The sequence below is a fragment of the Aythya fuligula genome, chromosome 1 (assembly GCF_009819795.1).
Source record: "Aythya fuligula isolate bAytFul2 chromosome 1, bAytFul2.pri, whole genome shotgun sequence".
Classification (NCBI taxonomy): domain Eukaryota; kingdom Metazoa; phylum Chordata; class Aves; order Anseriformes; family Anatidae; genus Aythya; species Aythya fuligula.
The window spans coordinates 34,900,888-34,919,333 of record NC_045559.1 but is presented as its reverse complement, the minus strand read 5'-3'; the positions used below and the strand labels follow the sequence as shown (position 1 = coordinate 34,919,333).

The 18,446-nt window shown below is 34.3% G+C and overlaps 1 protein-coding gene across 5 annotated transcripts in view; it reads left to right on the top strand.

Moving 5' to 3' along the window:
- Positions 1 to 18,446, top strand: part of TAFA2 (TAFA chemokine like family member 2) — a 199,712-nt gene that overhangs the window by 169,652 nt on the left and 11,614 nt on the right. Inside the window, exons 3-7 of one of the 5 annotated variants that reach the window (XM_032208266.1) lie at positions 2,201 to 2,353; positions 3,418 to 3,542; positions 15,338 to 15,539; positions 16,044 to 16,162; positions 17,376 to 17,616. In XM_032208266.1, coding sequence (XP_032064157.1) covers positions 2,201 to 2,353; positions 3,418 to 3,542; positions 15,338 to 15,424 — 365 coding nt within the window. In that variant the 3' untranslated portion in view covers positions 15,425 to 15,539; positions 16,044 to 16,162; positions 17,376 to 17,616. Of the gene's footprint in view, positions 1 to 2,200; positions 2,354 to 3,417; positions 3,543 to 15,337; positions 16,163 to 17,375; positions 17,617 to 18,446 lie in introns of all 5 variants that reach the window. The other 4 variants (XM_032208267.1, XM_032208265.1, XM_032208268.1 and 1 more) reach the window with 4 other exon arrangements.

The window sequence follows — 18,446 nt, the reverse complement described above, 5'->3', positions numbered from 1 at the left end:
GCATCCACAATTTCTCTGGGCAACCTGTTCCAGTGCCTCACCACCCTCAGAGTAAAAATTTTTTCCTAATATCTTATTTAAATTTACCCTCTTTTATTTTAAAGATATTCCTTATCGTATCACTATTCTCCCTAATATGCTACCATTCATTTCTAGAGACATGGTAGAGCTGTGTAAAACTATGAAATGAGACACTGAAAGGACAAAATTTCAAGATCACTGAGACACATCAGAACACAGAAAAGAACTGAAATTTAATATAGTGAAAAATTACGTGGGAAGAAATTCACTACGTTTTCTTTTTAGACTCAGTGTCTTTTTTTTTTTTTTTTTTTTAATGTACCTTTCATAACACAAAAATCATTGAATTTTTGTTAGCATGTGTGTGTAGAAAATATGCAATTGCCTATCAAAATAAAGATGAATGTGAATTTACAGAAGCAGTATGTGCTTGCTCTCTTATATATTATGCATATGAAAGATATCCTAGATTATTTTTTATTATATTCACAAAAACAAAAACAAAAACCAACCCTTATAGTAATTGTATTAAGAAAAATGAATTTATTTGGATTTTCTTATTGGCAGAGCAACCTGTGAAATGGTTTGGAAAATAATTAAAGTACTTAAAATATAAAAATATTCACTCAGCATCAAAAGAATCAAAATATCAGAGTTCATATCATCATATAAAAATATGCAAAGTGCTTTCCTTGCAATTGAATTAAAAATGATATTTTTTTTCCCTAGATTTCTGATTTATGTGTTATGTTTCAATATCTCACAATATGACGGATCATGGGTTAATTGTGTTTCACTGTGTTACATAGTTTCATCTGTAGTACAGCATGATATGAGAGAGTATAATCTAACCTGATGTAGCACGATGTAGTGAGTGACTACAAAGATCACAGGATGTTCCACGGACTTTGTTCTACTGAAAAATGCATAATTGCCTGAATGAAATGTTTAGTAGTTTATGTTTTGTTAATGAAGACCCAGAGTCTAATTGCTGCCTGTGGCTTTTGTCTCTAGGCACATTCTTGGGGGCCATATCTTACATCAAGTATACTCTCTTTCCTCAGCCCTTTTGAGAGCTGATACTGTGCAATAACAGCTGAGCAGATCCAGTCATAGATGTTGGGTTCCTGAAAGCTGATTGGTAGGGCCTTTACCTTGTAAAAACTCTCAATTTTGCCATTAGGGTGTGAAAGGTAGATGTACTGCTCAGTACACAGGCTTTGCATAAAGCATACAAAAAGTTAACCAGCAGATGAAATAGAGGGGCTGCCAAAATACATATTGTTTTGCATAATTCGTAGTCCTTGCTGTACAAAGTAGTAGGTCAATACCAGTTAAAATTTCAGATTCTTTCTCTATTCCTTCTGATGGAAATGAACTATCCCCAGAAATACCTTGTCTGTTTCTTATTTTCTTTACCAGTGACCACTGCAAGTTCTGTTAAAATTATTTTTCTGATTTCTGGATCCTCTCATAACTGACTGCTGAACCAGAAAGGTAGTTTTCTTACCAGTCTTACCAAACTGGTCCTCTTATAGGACTCCAGTAATATGACTCTAGTAATTGGTTAGATCACCAAGTGGATACTGGATAATGAAGATTGTCCTGTTGCAGGGCTTTGAAAAGCTTTGATTCCTCATGTTTCCAGATTACCTTTGCAGTGCCAGGCAGAGAGACTTAAAATGTGATTCCCTAGTTTGTTTGTTTATTTATTTTATTTTATTTTATTTTATTTTATTTTATTTTATTTTATTTTATTTTATTTTATTTTATTTTATTTTATTTTATTTTATTTTATTTTATTTTAATTTTATTTATTGGGATGTGGCTATAGAAAATACACAAGTGTTTATGGGAGTCCAGAAATTAATATAGTGTCTAGGTTAGTTTTATAATGTCTCCCCACTTCACTGGAACAGTCCTGTATGCAACATTCTCCAATTTTTCTTTAGCCAACATTTTCTGCCTGAGATAGTCATACTACATTTGGAAAAGAAATCATCTTCACATTCTACTGTTAGTATCATTGTAATTCTATTTTCATGCTTGGCCTTACAGAGCCTAGTTTAATGCATTTCTGATTAAAAACAAACAAACAAACAAACAACAACAAAACAGAAAAACAAACAGTATGAGCCTACCTTGCAATGTTATCAAATTGCTCATCTTATTTTCACAGCTCACCATGTTAAAACCGGGACCTGTGAAGTGGTGGCACTCCATAGATGTTGCAATAAGAACAAGATAGAAGAAAGATCACAGACAGTGAAGTGCTCCTGCTTCCCTGGGCAGGTAGCAGGTACCACCCGGGCAGCTCCTTCTTGTGTTGATGGTGCGACTATTTTTATTGCTTCCTTTGGTTGCATGTTCCTAGGGGGTTTTGTTAGCTTAGAGACATCAATAAAAAAAAGTTTATTATAGTTAGCTATTTAAAATAAGAGGAAGAAGGCTTCTGCATTTTGAAGGGCATGCCCAAGGTAAACGAGAGGAAGATGGGAAAAATGAATTATTTGCTATTACTCTGTGGAAATGCTAAGTGAAATTATTAGATGCCAATGAAAGAGACCTCTTGAGAGGCTAAATTTGATCTAACTAACAGAATGCCCTCAGAGTTGTATGAAATTTACTTAATTAAAAGTGTTTACACAAAATCTACATGAGCATATCATTTTCATATGCTGCAGTCTTACATTTTATTTATATATCTATCTTTATCATAAAGCAGTATACAAACAAACAAACAGAACAGAGTGTTTTTTTTTTTTTTAATCTTTGTAGGTGAATATATATATATATATTTCTGTTCAGAGTACAGTATTAATGTTTTACTTAACAAATCTGGCATTGTATTTTATGTTTTAATTGGGAAAATACCAGCTCATTTTCCACATCTATTTCTCTGAAAGAGGAGCAGGATGGATTCACCCTTTACATGATCTCTTTACTGTTGATATGTTGTTGGCTGTCAGAGAAGCAGTAAATATGTCATCTTTGGGGAATAAATTTAATCAGCCTGTGCTAGACTATAGTGTAGATCAGGCAAAATATACTAACTCAAAAGAAGAAGAGAGCTGGCTTAAAACTTTGAAATCTGTCTGAGCAAGAAAAAATGAGAGTTGGAAAGGAATTCTCTGAAATTACTTTCTGAACTGCAGTAAATTAGAAAACAACAACAGCAAAAAACACCACCACACTACAGAAATCAACTTTGAACCTTGTGCAAATTGCGGCTTCATTTCTTATGGAGATTCTGAGCTGGCTGCAAATTGCAGAATAGCTGTCACTTAATATATTTCCAACATTTTCCTGGAAAACAAAAGAAATGTTGCAATATAATGACATATTAATATGTCCATTCTGAGAACATGCAGATATGGTTATTTTCTTCTGTTGTAGCTTCAATAGTGGAGCAGAAATGGTGGTGCCACATGCAACCATGTCTTGAAGGGGAGGAATGTAAGGTTCTTCCAGATCGTAAGGGATGGAGCTGTTCCTCTGGGAATAAAGTGAAAACAACTAGGGTAGGTATGATACCAAATTTACATGCTACCAACAGGTAAAAAAAAAAAAAAAAAAAAAAAAGTGCACAGGAAATTGGGTTCACATGGAAGACAGCAGTTGAGAAGAATAGAAAAGTGTGACAAGAAGCTTACTGGGATTGGACTTCCTGGTCCTGCACACTTGTCTCAGCATACTTTGCAATTGCTTGATCATGGTAAGCAGTATGCCAGACCTTCTCAGGTGAGCAGTGGAGTTGAGCTCTTTTTCACCTTCTGGTAAAGATCACATGCATTATAATCTGATATCTATTTCTCTCTGAAACCGGTTGCACAAAATCTATAGACCCTGCTAAGCTGTTTATTTACAGGATAGCAAAAGAACATTTTATCAGTAACATGGAATTGCCATGTTTCAACGTTGAAACGGCTGAGTATGGTAAGCATTAGATGTGTAATATAATACGAGCTGGTTCTTTCTGTCTGGAATGACTGATTTACTACAGAATTTTGTCAGAATTTCAGTAAAATTTTTTTCTCCATTTGACATTTTTTGTTTCATTGGTTCAAAATTAGATTAACAGAAGAATAACATTCATCAAATACAAAGTCATAAAACAAAGTAAACCTGCTGTCACCTAAGCTTTTTAGTACCTAATAGAAACACAAGATTAACAGATTCTTCAAATAAGCAGTAAGCACTCAAACTTCCTAAAACTCCAGAATTGTATCTCTACATGGTCAGTAGTTCTCCATCCACATAAAACATTAAAGATGTGCTCTGAAGATACGCATGCATGTGTGTAAGCATAAACACATTCACCCGTCCACTCCTCCACCTGCACTGGATGATTGTTTTGCTTATAGGTATTTAGTAATTGTTTGTAGAGTCAGGCTATAACTTGCTAGTGTGGCGTATTCTTTATGTAGATGTGCCTGAGTGTCTATGTCATTTGAATGATATGTGCCTTATGTGGGCACTAAATTTCTGGTACACCTCAGTTGTAGTGATGTAGTGTGTACTGGCTGAATTATATTCCTTTTGTTCATCAGAGAGATCTGCATGTCTCAGTTTCTGTATGCATAAGACTTTTGTCATTTTGACATTCTTCAAAGGAAGGATGCTTCCTAGATATTTGATATACAATTGCACTCCTGTATCCTCTTTCAAACGTATTTCTTCTGAAGCTAACCTTGCTTGAATTCTGCCCACACATAACCTTGTACATGCCAACACAAACCCGAATTTATGCACGTAAGATGTGTGCATGTAATACAGCTGAAAAAACTTCATAACCATCAATAATAACAATAGAAATAGGAAAAGAAGTGTGTGTCTGTGTGGCATGCATGTGTGTGTGTTTTGAAATTTGTTGCAGTTGCTACTACATTATATATGGCACTATTAGTGTTAAAGAATACATTACACTTCATATTTAATATGACTCTTTAACAAGCAGTAAATAAAAGTGTGGGTCTGGATTACCCTCCTGTAGGAAAAAAAAAAGTCACAAAAAGGGGAGACATCAATAAGAATCTCTCTGAGGATATTTCTTTCTCTCTTCCTCCCATTTTGTCAAAAGATTATTGTTATTATTATTTATTTATTTATTTATTTTTTTGTATTGGTCAAGGCTATGAAGTTCCACGCTTAGGAATACAAAGAAACATGACTCTTGTCCTCAAGGGCTAATGCCTCTGCTACAGACTTGTAGGTTTGGCTCTTTGCAGGAGTTAGTCTCTTCTTGCCCTTGATGGTTGGTGGCAATCCTTAGGACTCATTTTAAGGCTTTTCAGAAGAGATGCTATGAAAAAAAAAGGCCATCTGGGACACTGATTCAATACAATGGCCACCATAACCTGCTTGCCAAACTATCAACAGCAAAAGGAAAATACAAATCCCCTTAAATTCCCCACCATTCATTTTACCTTCTAGTTTGTCCAGATACTATGCGTTTCTTCCTTCTCGCTTCATTTCCTGTGCTGTTGCAGTACTGTTTTCAGACATTCCAAGTTTGAATTAATATTTCTGGCTGAGAGTTGGTCTCAGTCATTGACACCAGGTAGTAGGGGAATGAAGGTTTCTATCTTTCTGGTTAAAAAATCTCAGGAGAGTGAGATTTTAAGACATGCCATTCTGATGCCCAGGAAAATATACATTGCTATTAGGAATGCCAATGATTGTGTTAAGCTTGCTTTCAAAAGCAAGTACTTTTCCCTAATACGTAGTGACTACAATTATTTTTGTAGCTCCTCTTTCTGCTCTCCCAAGTCTATAAATAAAAGGAAAAATTCTAAAGTGCTTGGTGGTTTCAAAACCTCTTTTTTTTTGAGAAAAATGTAAAAGAACTGTACAGGGAGTCAGTATTAAGAAGTCATGAATAATAACCTTCTGATTGTCAAATGAAATAACCCATATGTGATTATCATGTATAATGTAAAAGCATAAAGAAACAAAGGGAACTGAACAGCCTGGGTGAGTTAAGTGTACTCCAGAGGAGCCTTGTGAAAGCCTTCCTGAAATGTCTAAGTAGGTCTATATTCACCTCCAAATGTTTATGTAAGTTTGCCTCCTTCGTGTGCAGAAAAGGTAACCCAATTAACTGATGAAGTATTACCTTCTCAGCTACAGGACACCGGATTCAAAAGCAGCACCTACATTTTCACATCTCAACCTGTTAATAGTTAAGCATTATACTATAGATAAAAGCAGTAATAGAAAAGAATGTATTTATCTTGTCCACATCTGTTAGCATATTTAGTCACAGTGCTTTAAAGCCTGGTGGCACCAACTTCTTGATATTTATCAGTCACTAAGCAAAAAGGCCAAATGAATGATAAGAAAAAAAAATTGATTTTTAAAAATGTGGTTTACTTCAGGTTTTGCATCTTGTTCAGAAATGGGGACCTAATAAGGTTATATATTAATAATAAATTGGAAATAGAATGAACTTTATGGTACTCAGAATTCACATAAGAAAAGTAATGTGGCAATTATTTACCTTAGAAATGCAAAATAATATAGTATTGAAAAATTAAATTTTATTTCCTAATTTGTCTACGTATTAATGGGAGATTCAGATGTTCGGGTTTAACCATAGAAAAATAATGAAAATGAGGTGGGGAAAGCGTGTGTGAGCAAACTGAATACCAAATAAACTTATGCTAGTTTAGAATTGATAATTTTGGACCTGGGTAACATGCAAGTGGGGAAGGATATAAAAGGGAGTAACAAATTAACCAAAACACTATTAAAAAAAAAATAATACTATTTTCATATAGAAAAATGCATGTTCCTGAGCATTTTACAAAAAAAAGAAAAAAAAAAAAAACCAGAAAGGAAATATGAACTTTTATTAAACAAAGGAGCCCTTTACAAAGACTGGAAAGCATTCACATAACGTCTGAAGAGAAAAAATCCTATTTCTTATTTCTCTCCAGTACATGGCGTACCTCTTCCACATCTGAGGCCTCTCGTAGGGACTTTTTAAAGGGAAATCCAAACGCCAGGCTTTACTTTTATTTTTAAGAATAAAAGTAACGATATAAAAAGATATAAAGATATAAAAAATAAAGATAGTGTTGTTCACTATCTTTATAATGCAGGCTTACCTCAGATAAGAGCAGAAGCTATACGTGCCTTGTGTGAACGTGCAAGCTTCAATGCTTCCTGGGGTCCTGGTTCTCCAGTCATCCACCTTAGGAGTAGATTGGTCATAGCTTCTGGACAGCCTGTAAATCCAGGTGTCTTTTCTGCAGAAACTGGGATGCAGGAAAATGTGAAATGGTGCACCATAAATCTTACATTCAAATCCAGGAGCTTTGACTGAGGAAGTGGGAAAATTCTCCCCCATTCACACCTGGGAGTCGGGAAATGTCCCTGGACTTCAATTCAGGGACAGTCTGAGATTCTGTTTCAGAGAAGGTGGGCTGGTATTCTACAAAAATGTAGAGAAATGTGTATTAATGTTTTGCATATGAAGTACTACCTTGTCCTTAAACTTTTAACTTGATTTGTTAGAACTGCAAGGGGAATAAGGGGAATAATTTAATGCTAAGTTCTGGTTAAATTACTCAAAGTGGAATTCACCTGGCTTTGCTTAGGATAGGACTGTCTAGCTTAAATTGTAGGCTTTCTTACTAGTATTGGAGAGAACTGTCTGCTTCCAGAGGTCAATTTGTTTTGTTCTATGATAAGTCAGATGAATTTGGATATGCTTATGTCTCCCTATAACTCTGAAGGAAAGCTATGATGATTAGCCTAGGGTCTAAAATTTAGATGCTTTTCTTTGAAAAGAAAGATGCTGTCTAGGACACTTTCACTGATGTAGTCTTCAGTAGGAAGCTGATCAAAAACTTCCTTAATTCTCTGTCTGTTTGGGAATTTTTGGGCTTTGACCACTATCAAATGCAATATAATGTAAAAGAAGCTTCAGAACTCTTCATGCTCTGAAGATATACAGTGATATGCTAAAAAAGTGAATCATACTCTGGTGAGCAACATCACCAGTATCTGTTATTCAGCAGAAATTGGTAACCAGTGCCTATCCTTTTGGGACAGTCTAGTTGGTGTAACAATAAGAGTATAAATGAACCAAAATGATCAGGTGTATTTCATTGCAGGTGTTAATAATTAACTTCTGAAAATGTCTAGAAGGTGAAAGTGAACAAAGTAGTGTTTTCCTATTAACAAATACTAACAGTATTTTCACACAGGTTGTATAAGGCCATCTTTTGGAAATGTACATGTAACTTCTGGAATAGCTGGATACTCACACTTTTTTTGAGAAGCAGAAGAAACTGCAATTGTCACTCAGAAAACTAGGTATTATTTTTAATGTGAGGGGAAAAAATATAGTCCAGAACAGAAAGAAATCAATAGCTAATATATTACTATATGACAAACCAATATTAGAAATAGAGTGCTGTAAAAAATAAAATAAAGTAAAATAAAGTAAAATAAAGTAAAATAAAGTAAAATAAAATAAAATAAAATAAAATAAAATAAAATAAAATAAAATAAAATAAATATTCCAGGGACAGAGAGAAATAAAAGAGAAATATTACAAGGCCAAAAATAAATCCATATTGAATCCATTTATCTGCATTCCAAATCCAAATCTGCTTTCCAAATCAATACCAGAGATAGATGACTAGTGAGAGAAGAATAGAAATATTGCCAGGATGTAGAGAAATCCATACTGAGAGTGTTTATCTACATTCCAAACAATATTGGAGAGAGCCTGAAGTCAGATATTTGTAATATTCCATTTAATCTAATTTTGCATTATGGCGTCCAGAATTTAAAGCAAACTAAAAATTGAATAACGTTCTTGGAAAAGGAGAAAGTATACTATCCAAACATACCAACTGGCTGTGTGTGAAGCCAAATGGTGTTCAGCATGTGAATTCCACTACTCTGCAGTTCTCCTGTTACCTATAAATTCAGCTTACATTTTTACTCTTTCTCACTTGCAGATGCTGGAATGTTTCTAAACTGATTACAGTTGCTGATAGGAGAGGCAGTAATTGTGTTTTTGTTTCAATTTATAAAATATGTTGTTCATAACTGTTTCAGAACAAAGAATGAAAGAGCTTCCTTCAGATACCTTTACGTAGTAATGCTTTGTAGTGGGCTAAAGGAGGAGGGCTGAAGGCCTGAGACAGATTCCTGAGATTCCCAGTATCAGAAGGCAGCATTAATGGTGACTCAACTATTACCAGTGCTGTCATAACCAACACATGAATAAGACAACACAATAATATAGAGAGAAAATATGTCCTGGGATTCAAGAAGGAAAGGACATTATTTTTTCTTGAAACTGAGCTTGATATCTATGTTAGTAATGCACCTGTTGTTGATCTTTGCGCCTCCCTATCAGCAAAAGATGCATTGTGTCTTTAAGAGGCAGCAGAAAAAAAAAAAGAAAAAAAAAAAAGTATTACTGTTTTCTTCTGTCAAAGTTGAATAGAAATATTGCTATTGTGGTAGCTTCTTCCCTTTTATCGTTATTCTTCTTCCTCCAAGCTTTTCAAAAACAGCACTGGTGATGAAGTAACTAAAAAAATCAGAAATTATAAGCATTGTGTATAGGGTATTTTAGGATGTTTCCGATAGGCTGGATGTATGGTAATTGTGGTCAGTCTGTTCTAATAAGGCAGTGCATTTCTTGTGTGACATTTATTTCAGTGTAAAACTACTGTTAACCTCCATCACATGGAACACTTTGCCTTTTGCTTTGACCACTGTGAAACCTGAAGTACTTACAAGATAAATCAATAATGTGTCTGTAGTAAATAATTACGGGAAGTGTTTCTTCTAATGTGTTTAAGGAACTGTATTAATAAATTTAGAGACTACCTTGCTTTAAAACTGCTATGTCCCCCTGCCTTACTTCAGTCTCAATCTATAAGTCTATACCTCACCTTCTACCTTAAGTTTGGGTGAAGATCTACAGGAATAACTCACAAATAGTGACTAACTATACTTTGTGGTTCATAAAAAGCATGCAATTACAATACACGTAAGTGTACAGACCATAGCAAAATATTAGGCATGGAAAGGAGTGATTGCACTTGTGACAGCCTCTTTGTTGCTATGGTATCTCTTTCCATGCCTTTGGCTAATATGTCACTAGCAGAAATTTGCAGCTGTCTCAGCATGTTTCTCATTGCTAACTCAGAGACCTGCTGTATCTAATCTATCATTAAAATAGTCATAAATGCTATTTATACATTTTCTTAAAAAATGCACACAAGTCTCAGGGAGCAAATGAACTGGGAATAGAAAAGATAACATTTTCTGAAGTCAAGCTAGCTTTTTGTATTTGTCAGTGATGATTGTTTTGATATACCATCACGATTCTTTCCTATTGAAGAACTGTATTTTTTTAGGATGTTGAAACACTAATTTTTTGGACACTTGGACATTTTGATGGAAATAGCATCCCTGGATCACACATGTAGTAAGCTAAGTATAGCTTTCAAGAAAGTTTGAGTGAATTACCAGTTTTCAGGACTATGCAAATCACTGAATCCCTTAAAAATAGCTACTGTATGCCAAATTTACTTTAACATGGAGTTGGCAGGTGTAGTTCTACCCTATGAAAAGGTTCCTGTTTCAAGTCTGGTTCAAGTCTGGTTCTGTTTCAAGTCTGAATAGGTTCCTTTTTCAGTGCATTTGGCCCACAGAAATCTAGGCAAGCCATATTCCACCCCCCTCCCCCAAAAAAAGCATACTAAAAAAAAAAAAAAGCAAAATAATAAAATATAAAACAAGTTATAATGAAAAGGGTTAGAGGAGGGATTAAAAGGGGATTAAGGTAGTGAAAGAGGCCACTTTTAGTGAAAGAACATGCATAGAGAGTTTGCCACAAGACCAGATAACAGAGATAGTACAATGTGCTATGCAAATGCTTTGAGGTGGAAGTAATAGTTCAGTACTGAATTTTCTCAAAAACATTTGACCCTAAATACAGGAAATCTAAATCATTTACTAAATTAATTACAAAACATAGTGAAATGCAGAAGTCAGCAATCCAGTGCTGTATGATGTCACATGCTGGACCTAGTTTCCAGTTTTGCCTTAATTATCTTTCATTTCATACTTGCCACTTCTGCAACATAAATATGGACTTCTTGACTTGATTATCAGGTGTAAAAAAGGAACTGTCCCAAATCCACTGAAATATGACAAAACAAACAAACAAACAAAAAAGCAAGTCCAATGCATCCCAGAAAGTTATGAAATAGGCTCATAAAAATTGGAATGATGAAAATTTTAATTGCTTTTTATTTAAAGTGTTAAATGTTTTAAGCAAAATCATAGACTGCAAAAGGCAGTGAAGCTTGTTGGACACATCAAGGTATGCAAATATTCAACCCAGAAAATTTTCTATCTCAAATTTTGTTTGATTTGAGTCCTAAAGATACCGATATTAAGGACTGAAAGTGAAGAACATCAAAAGAGAGACTGGGTTAAGGGCAACATTTATAGGTATAGCTCTTTTGAGCAGAAGGCATTTCTATTTTTTTCAAAGTAGCAGAATTTAATTGCCTAGGTTTGCAATTTTTTTTTTTTTTTTTTTTTTTTTTTATATATATTTCTGTCCCCAGCTGTAACTCCTTGTGAGTACTCTGGGTCTTGTCTCTGGGTTACACAGGGCTATTCTTTTTTTTTTTTTATTATTATTATTATTATTTTTTTTTTTTTTTTTTTTGAGCAGGTACGCTGTACAAATCATGAAAAATGAAATCTTTTGCAATCCTTTCATCACACTCATAGTGTTAGTAATATATGTTATAGAATATGCATTTTTATGAGGGGATAGTTTTCCTTAAGGTAAGACTAGCATCCATTGTAAATAAGTATTTTAACTTCTCCAGAACCTGAAAATTAATGGAATTAATGTGAAATCAAATGAAAATATTTTGCCACTGCTACAGAAAAAACACAAATGGATTCAGTTGCATGTCACTAATTAAATAATTGCTGATTTTTGCAAGCATTACTTTCTTCCACGTGGGAATCCTCCAATCCATCAGTCCAGTTGAGAGGTTTTCTGCCTTTGTCCCAAAAGATTCTACCTGTGATTTTTTTTTTTTAAATTTTTCTTCTTCTTCTTTTTATTTTTTCTTTATTTTTTTTTTTCTCCCCAGTTTTTCCTTTGCTGGCACATTTGAGCAAACTAACCTCATGTCTGAAGAATAATTTTCTGCCTCTGTGATGGAAAGTAAGAATGAGTTCTGAAAGCTGTATGAAAATTACTGGTTTTCTCCACTACTCTACAAAGTAGAAAAGGTCTGACACCAAAATCAAAGATGTTTCCACTCTCATTTGCAGTTTCCTTGCCCTTTCAGAACTGTGCAGAGGATATTCTTTGAATATCTAGCAGTCCTTTTAAATTGTCATGGGAAATCTTTATCATCTTCTAGAACCTCATAAGTTACCATATAGGAAGATGATTTTCAAATGCCAGTATGATATGAGTCATGCTGGGATGCTCTAAAACTAGTGCCCTTCCTTGTCTCATCCTCTTTTTTGGTCTGTGATGGCTTTGGATCATTTCTGCAAGTTAGAAACATTGCATTTCAGCTCAGAAGGATGAGAGTATTCTGAAACTTGGCATAACATGCAAAAATAGCTGCAGGCAGAAGTCTTGCCTCTGTATGGCAGAGGCAAACTATACATCACTGATCATCTATAGAAATGATCTGAGGGGTGGAAAGGTGGCCCCCAACTGTCCAAAAGGTATCACTTTAAATTCTCCCAAATCTCATAATTTTCTTGAGGTATTTCTTTACTCATTTGGACTATTTATAAAATCTCATATGTTCTATCCTGTTTCAGATCTGCTTTTCTGCCTTCTAATAGTCAGACAGAAATAGATAGTAATGAATACCAATTAGAGAAAGTGTCATACAAAGCATTTTACACAATCATCTTGTGGAGTAGTGAAAAGTTCTCAAACCAGTTGGAATCAGATTATTATTATTACAGTAATGAAGATAGTCCTGTCCTATAAAAGAATTCAAATTTAAGCAAAAAATGTATTTCTGGCAAGAACAAGTGAAAGATTGATCTCTAGGACTCAATTAAAAGAAAAAAAAAAAAAAGAAAAAAAAAAGAACAGGAACAACATCAAATTTATTTCCATAAGAATTTCAAAATTGTTTATGTTTTCATAGCCTATCATTTACTCCTTCTTCCACCTTAATGAAGATCATGTTCATCTCAGGAAAGACACTACTGCTGTACATAGAGAAAAGACTCCAAAGGACTACATATGTTTTAAAAGTAGATGTGTCTCAGAAACTACAGTCCTAATGACTATCATTGAACACCTTCCATATCTGCAGTGAGAAATGTCACAGAGCTCTAAAGTGGAGATTTGGGGTAAAGCTATGAAATACCCAGTTCACCATGACTTCTTTGTATCATGTGACCATATGACCTGTAGCATTATGTTGGCAAGACCTCTAAAACCAGAAGTGAATATATGTCTCCCAGTTTATGAAGTTGGATATGATATCAAGTGAACAATGAGTTATGTCTCAACAACCTGTATCTACACACTCAAGACAAATAGAAGATTCAAGAATTTTCATGGAGCTTCATATTTTAAGAGATCCAAAGCATCTGTGCCTCTTCAGGTTTAAGAATACCAGGAAATATTTTACTAATGCCAGAAAGAAGAAAAACAGCTTTTTCCTATATCTTGAATTCAAGCTTTGTGGCTCAGCAACATATCCCTGCTAGAAGCAGATTTATCTCTGCTTGTTCTTTTACCAACTTTGGCAAATGCACTGAAAAATCACAGAAGTTGTTCTAGAATTTTGAGATCCCTCTCTCCTGCCTTGTTTTTAGAGTGATATTGGAAAGAAAAGAAAAAGCATATTTATCATCTTCAAGGCATCTTTCTAATTCCAGTTGCCAATACTTATTGTTCAACATTATACACAATAAAAGGAACAAGAAACATTTTTCTAGAATGTAACTTGTCATCTTTGAAGCTGATGACTTGCAAAGCCAATTTATTCTGGAGTCATTCAAGAGATTACTATTCAAGAGTCCTTTTTATTTCTCTTGACCTTAAATCACAGCATTGTTACTTACCTTCCAGAAATTTTTGAGCCTTTCGCTTTTTCCTTCTTTACTTGAGAATTCTGGTAATTAATTGTGATTAGCTACTCTGATTCATTCAAGCTTATCTTGTCTCGGGTTGTGTACTAGTCAGGGGATAATGAGAAGACACGGGTATGTCCAGGTTCTTTAAGAAACACAAATTAAATGGAATACCAAAGCAAGTTCTTAGTTAAATGTATAGTTTGTCTTTTCCTTAGACAGGATACATCTTTTCTGTGTACTATGAAGTCCAAAAAAATAGTATTAAAGTGATCCCCAGTACACAGGAGTTATACAAAGTTGTAACTTTCACTTGGAAATTTCCATAATACTCAAGCAAGAAAATATTTCTGCTCAGTTCATGAGTGATGACAGTAACTTGCATCAGTTTATCTTAAGTTTGGGAAAAATGCCAGGGAAGACCATCAAAGCCATCATTTTCTGAAACTAATATCAACACGATATGCTATCTGCTTCCAAGAATGTCACAGAAACTTGTGAGTTCTACATGTCAGAAGTGCAAAACAATGACAGTGAAATTTGTTGTCTACATGCTACTTCAAGCATGGATGGTACATTCACTCTGTTTTGTGCTTTATGTATTTATTTACTTTATTTAAATCAACAATAGTGGTTTCTCTTTTTCATTCTTTTTCTCTAACGACCAAGATGACGACGATAATTAGTTGGGAATGAGCAACTCTGACTACTTCCTATTGAACCAGACTTTACATATTTTTCCCTAGGCAGTGAGAGATCATACTAATTGTTCATCTATGAGAGCTTTTAGGTGAAAAGCCTTTCAATCTTCACTTTTCCTGCTTCTATTAAGACTTCTATTAAGGGTGACAGGGATTTTTCTGTTATCCTTTAAATCTGCCACCTTTCTTCTATTTCTTACCCGTATTAGAATGATAGTGTGATGGGTACTCAGACTGGAGAAAGGTAAAATTAGATTCCCTTAAAATAATTTTATATTCTCTAGATGGGTACCCACTACTCTGTCAGCACCCACTACTTTGCCTAAAATTTCTCTGATCATGGGAAAGTCTTTTCATTTGGAGATTCTAAATGGATAGAAAAAGAGGAAAATGATCGAAGTGTTTCAAGTTGATGACTGATTCATTGTTTTTAAACATTTTTTTTTTTTTTCCTGCCTGGATATTGCTCTGCTGTTTTCTAACTTGTTTTTTAGTTGTCTTATATTCCCTCAGCTGTGGCAGTATTCGTGGAGCCAAATCTGAGTGCACTACCTCAAAATGCCAGCAGTGGAAGCTGGTAATCAAGAGGGGAAAAATCACCAAAGGAATCTCTGACGCTTGGGACAAAGGCAGAAAACACATCAGTACTGCACTAGCAGAGCAGCAGGTACCCTCATAGAGAAGATAAAATTACAGGTAAGGAAATAATTTATGTTTCTCTTTTGATCTCATCCAAATGGCTTATTGTCCATTCAAAATCCCTGGAAAAATAACACACCTAGGGATAACACATTACTGGGAATAATTTGAAATTGAATCTTACCCAATTTCTGGAAAAATACATTACAAGTTGGAAATACAGTTTACGTAGTAGGCAATTTAAAACCTGATTATTTATTTATTTACTTTTTTAATATTAGAATATTGGTTTGTTAGAGGTTTCCCTTTCCAGTCATTAAAGTAGGTTAGTCAGGTTAGTTAGGTTCTTTAGGTTAGTCAGATAAGATTAGTGAAAGACTCTGTTCCCATCTCTGCTTTTCCCTTCACTTTTCTCACAGTTGGTAGGGTAGTATGACTCTTTATAATGCTTCAGTTTGCCTATCTGTTAAAAGGAATGAGTTTATTTTTATCTTCCATTTGAGGTGACTAGATGATGTAAAAGAGAAGAAAATTACATTTATTTAATTAATTGTCTTGCAGTCTTTTATGCCGCTATGCCGCAGTCCCACTATGGAGTTGTGATCACCACAAAAACCACAAGAGGATATATCCTTGTCTGAATTACAACAGTTATTATCTGTTACAGAAAGTAAAATAAGGTTTATGTTTAAGTCTTCTTTCAATATAAAACTGTTGCCTGTAAATGAAAAATTTTGTGAAGTTATAAGAATTTTAACATAAACTTGATTTCTCTGCTGAGTTATAGAATCATTGAGAAAGTTTAGTTATTTGCATTGTAGTGGCACTAATTTTTGGAAAAAATAATAATGAAATGTATTTGAAAAAGTAATGAATTAGATTTATCCTTAACATAACTCATATGTCTTCATCACTTATACACTATAATAATTGTCCCAGTGAGCTGTATCAATTACGTTGATTTTGTAAACTATCAGGTTCAAGGAAATATAAATCCAGAGCCATATTTACTTTTTTTATAGTATTGAAATGTGTACATATCTTGTTAAATCAACATGCTATCCAAGTTATCAGTTTAAGATTGTAATAGAGGTTTCTAATGATCTACAGCAGGACTTTTAAGTTTAAAGGCATAAAAGAAAAAGAAGAAAAAAGAGAAGAAGAAAATAATTATCTATCTGTTGTAAGCATTGTTTAAAGAAATTTAGGTGACTTTTTGAGGTATTGTGTACCCCTTTTCAGAAGAAATCTTTATCAGCAGGTCCAAAAACTATCTCAAATACCTACATCGGGAAGTAGCTGCCTGAATTGAATAGCGTGTTTTGAAATGTGAAATGTCATCTGTTCCTTTCCTGTAGCTTAATAACCATAGAAATGACTATAAGTAGAGTTGTCCTCAGAATGATCAAATTTTTCAAACTTTACACTTTTTTTGTTGTTGTTTGCTTTGTTATTATATATATAGAAAGAACACACTCAAATCTTTCATTTGAAAGAAACCACATTCTGACCTCATGCCTCTTTTCTGTGTCACAGGTCTATTCATGGATTTATTTTCAAATATCTTTTCAATTACTGTTTTATAATAGTTAAGAATTGCTGATATGCTTGCAAAAGTGAGAACCAATGCTACCTATCCGCTTCTATTTGATTTTGGTGACAGATCAGTGAGTTTGAGTTTGAGTATGTTTAAAACTTTTCCTTTGAGATTATTGTTATTGTTTGGGGTATTTTTTGAGACCATGCTAAGTGAATTTACTCTGGTTATGAAATGTTTTTTCCTGTCTTTCTGCACTTTTACTTATAAGTTAAAGAAAATTCCATCTATCCCAATTTTGTGTTCTATAACTAATTCCATAATAGTGTAGTACTTGACATGTGTTTGTTTCTTAGGCAAACGTGTAAAACTCTTCAAGTCCGAATGGAGAAGTAGAGAAAGGAGGTTTCTGCTGTGCCTGATGACAATTTTTGATTTTTCCACACACACAAAATATTCTGGCTCCACGTTGGAGCACTAGTTGCACTAGTCTTGGTCGGATTCTAAGGAAGGGCCAGAACGTTCGTTGAGGAATAAAGAGTCAAACCACTCCAGAAAATGTGTTCCAGCCCTGGTTTATTACTCACAGAGCAGCAGGTGTGTACAAATACAGGTTTACATAGTATTAACAGGAATTGTTGTACCTTACTCTTCATTGTAGTTACTGAGTTTGCTACAGATGCCCAGGAATCATTGTTTATCTGGGCAGGACTCCAGGAGGGTGGTTGTGCTGTTAAGCAGCTCCAGTGCCTCAGTCAGATGCTTTTGGGAGCCTTTAAACATCTTTCTTCACTCCCTCTCCTTTCAAATTGATGAACGTGTGTTTCTCACTCTCATAGGAAAGCATGAAAAGAGAACAGTGCTTAAAAAGGAAGTACTTGGTACATTCAGCTCGGTGGTGCTTCATAGTTGAAAGTTCAGTATTTCATATCGGATTACTTACAATTTAGAAAAAGATGGGAAAGGGGATTTCTACTATATCCCCATGATACAGTAGATGATGTCTGTTTAATCTTAAAACCATGCTTAATATGAAGAACTCGGTTGTTTTCAGAAATGTATGCCATGCTCTAAACCACTTTACTTCTACCTATTTTTCCAGACCTAGCTGTAAGATCGCTTGGCACATGCTTAGTATACATGGAGCAGATGGAAAACTCAATTTACATATGAAAGCCCTTTTAAATTTTTAACAGTGATTGTCTAGGTTCACATTTTTTAACCCCCAAAATTTCCTGCTGAAATCATTAAGAGTAGTGGAAATGGAATATCTGTATCACTAAATACAGAATTATTCTTCAAATAGCATGGTGTGCAATGAGTTTTCAATATTTTGTTTCTTTCTAATGGACAGTCCTAAGCATGAGAATTATCACAAATGCAATTCTGATTAGTCACAGTGTAATAAAAGCAAGAAAGAATTAAGA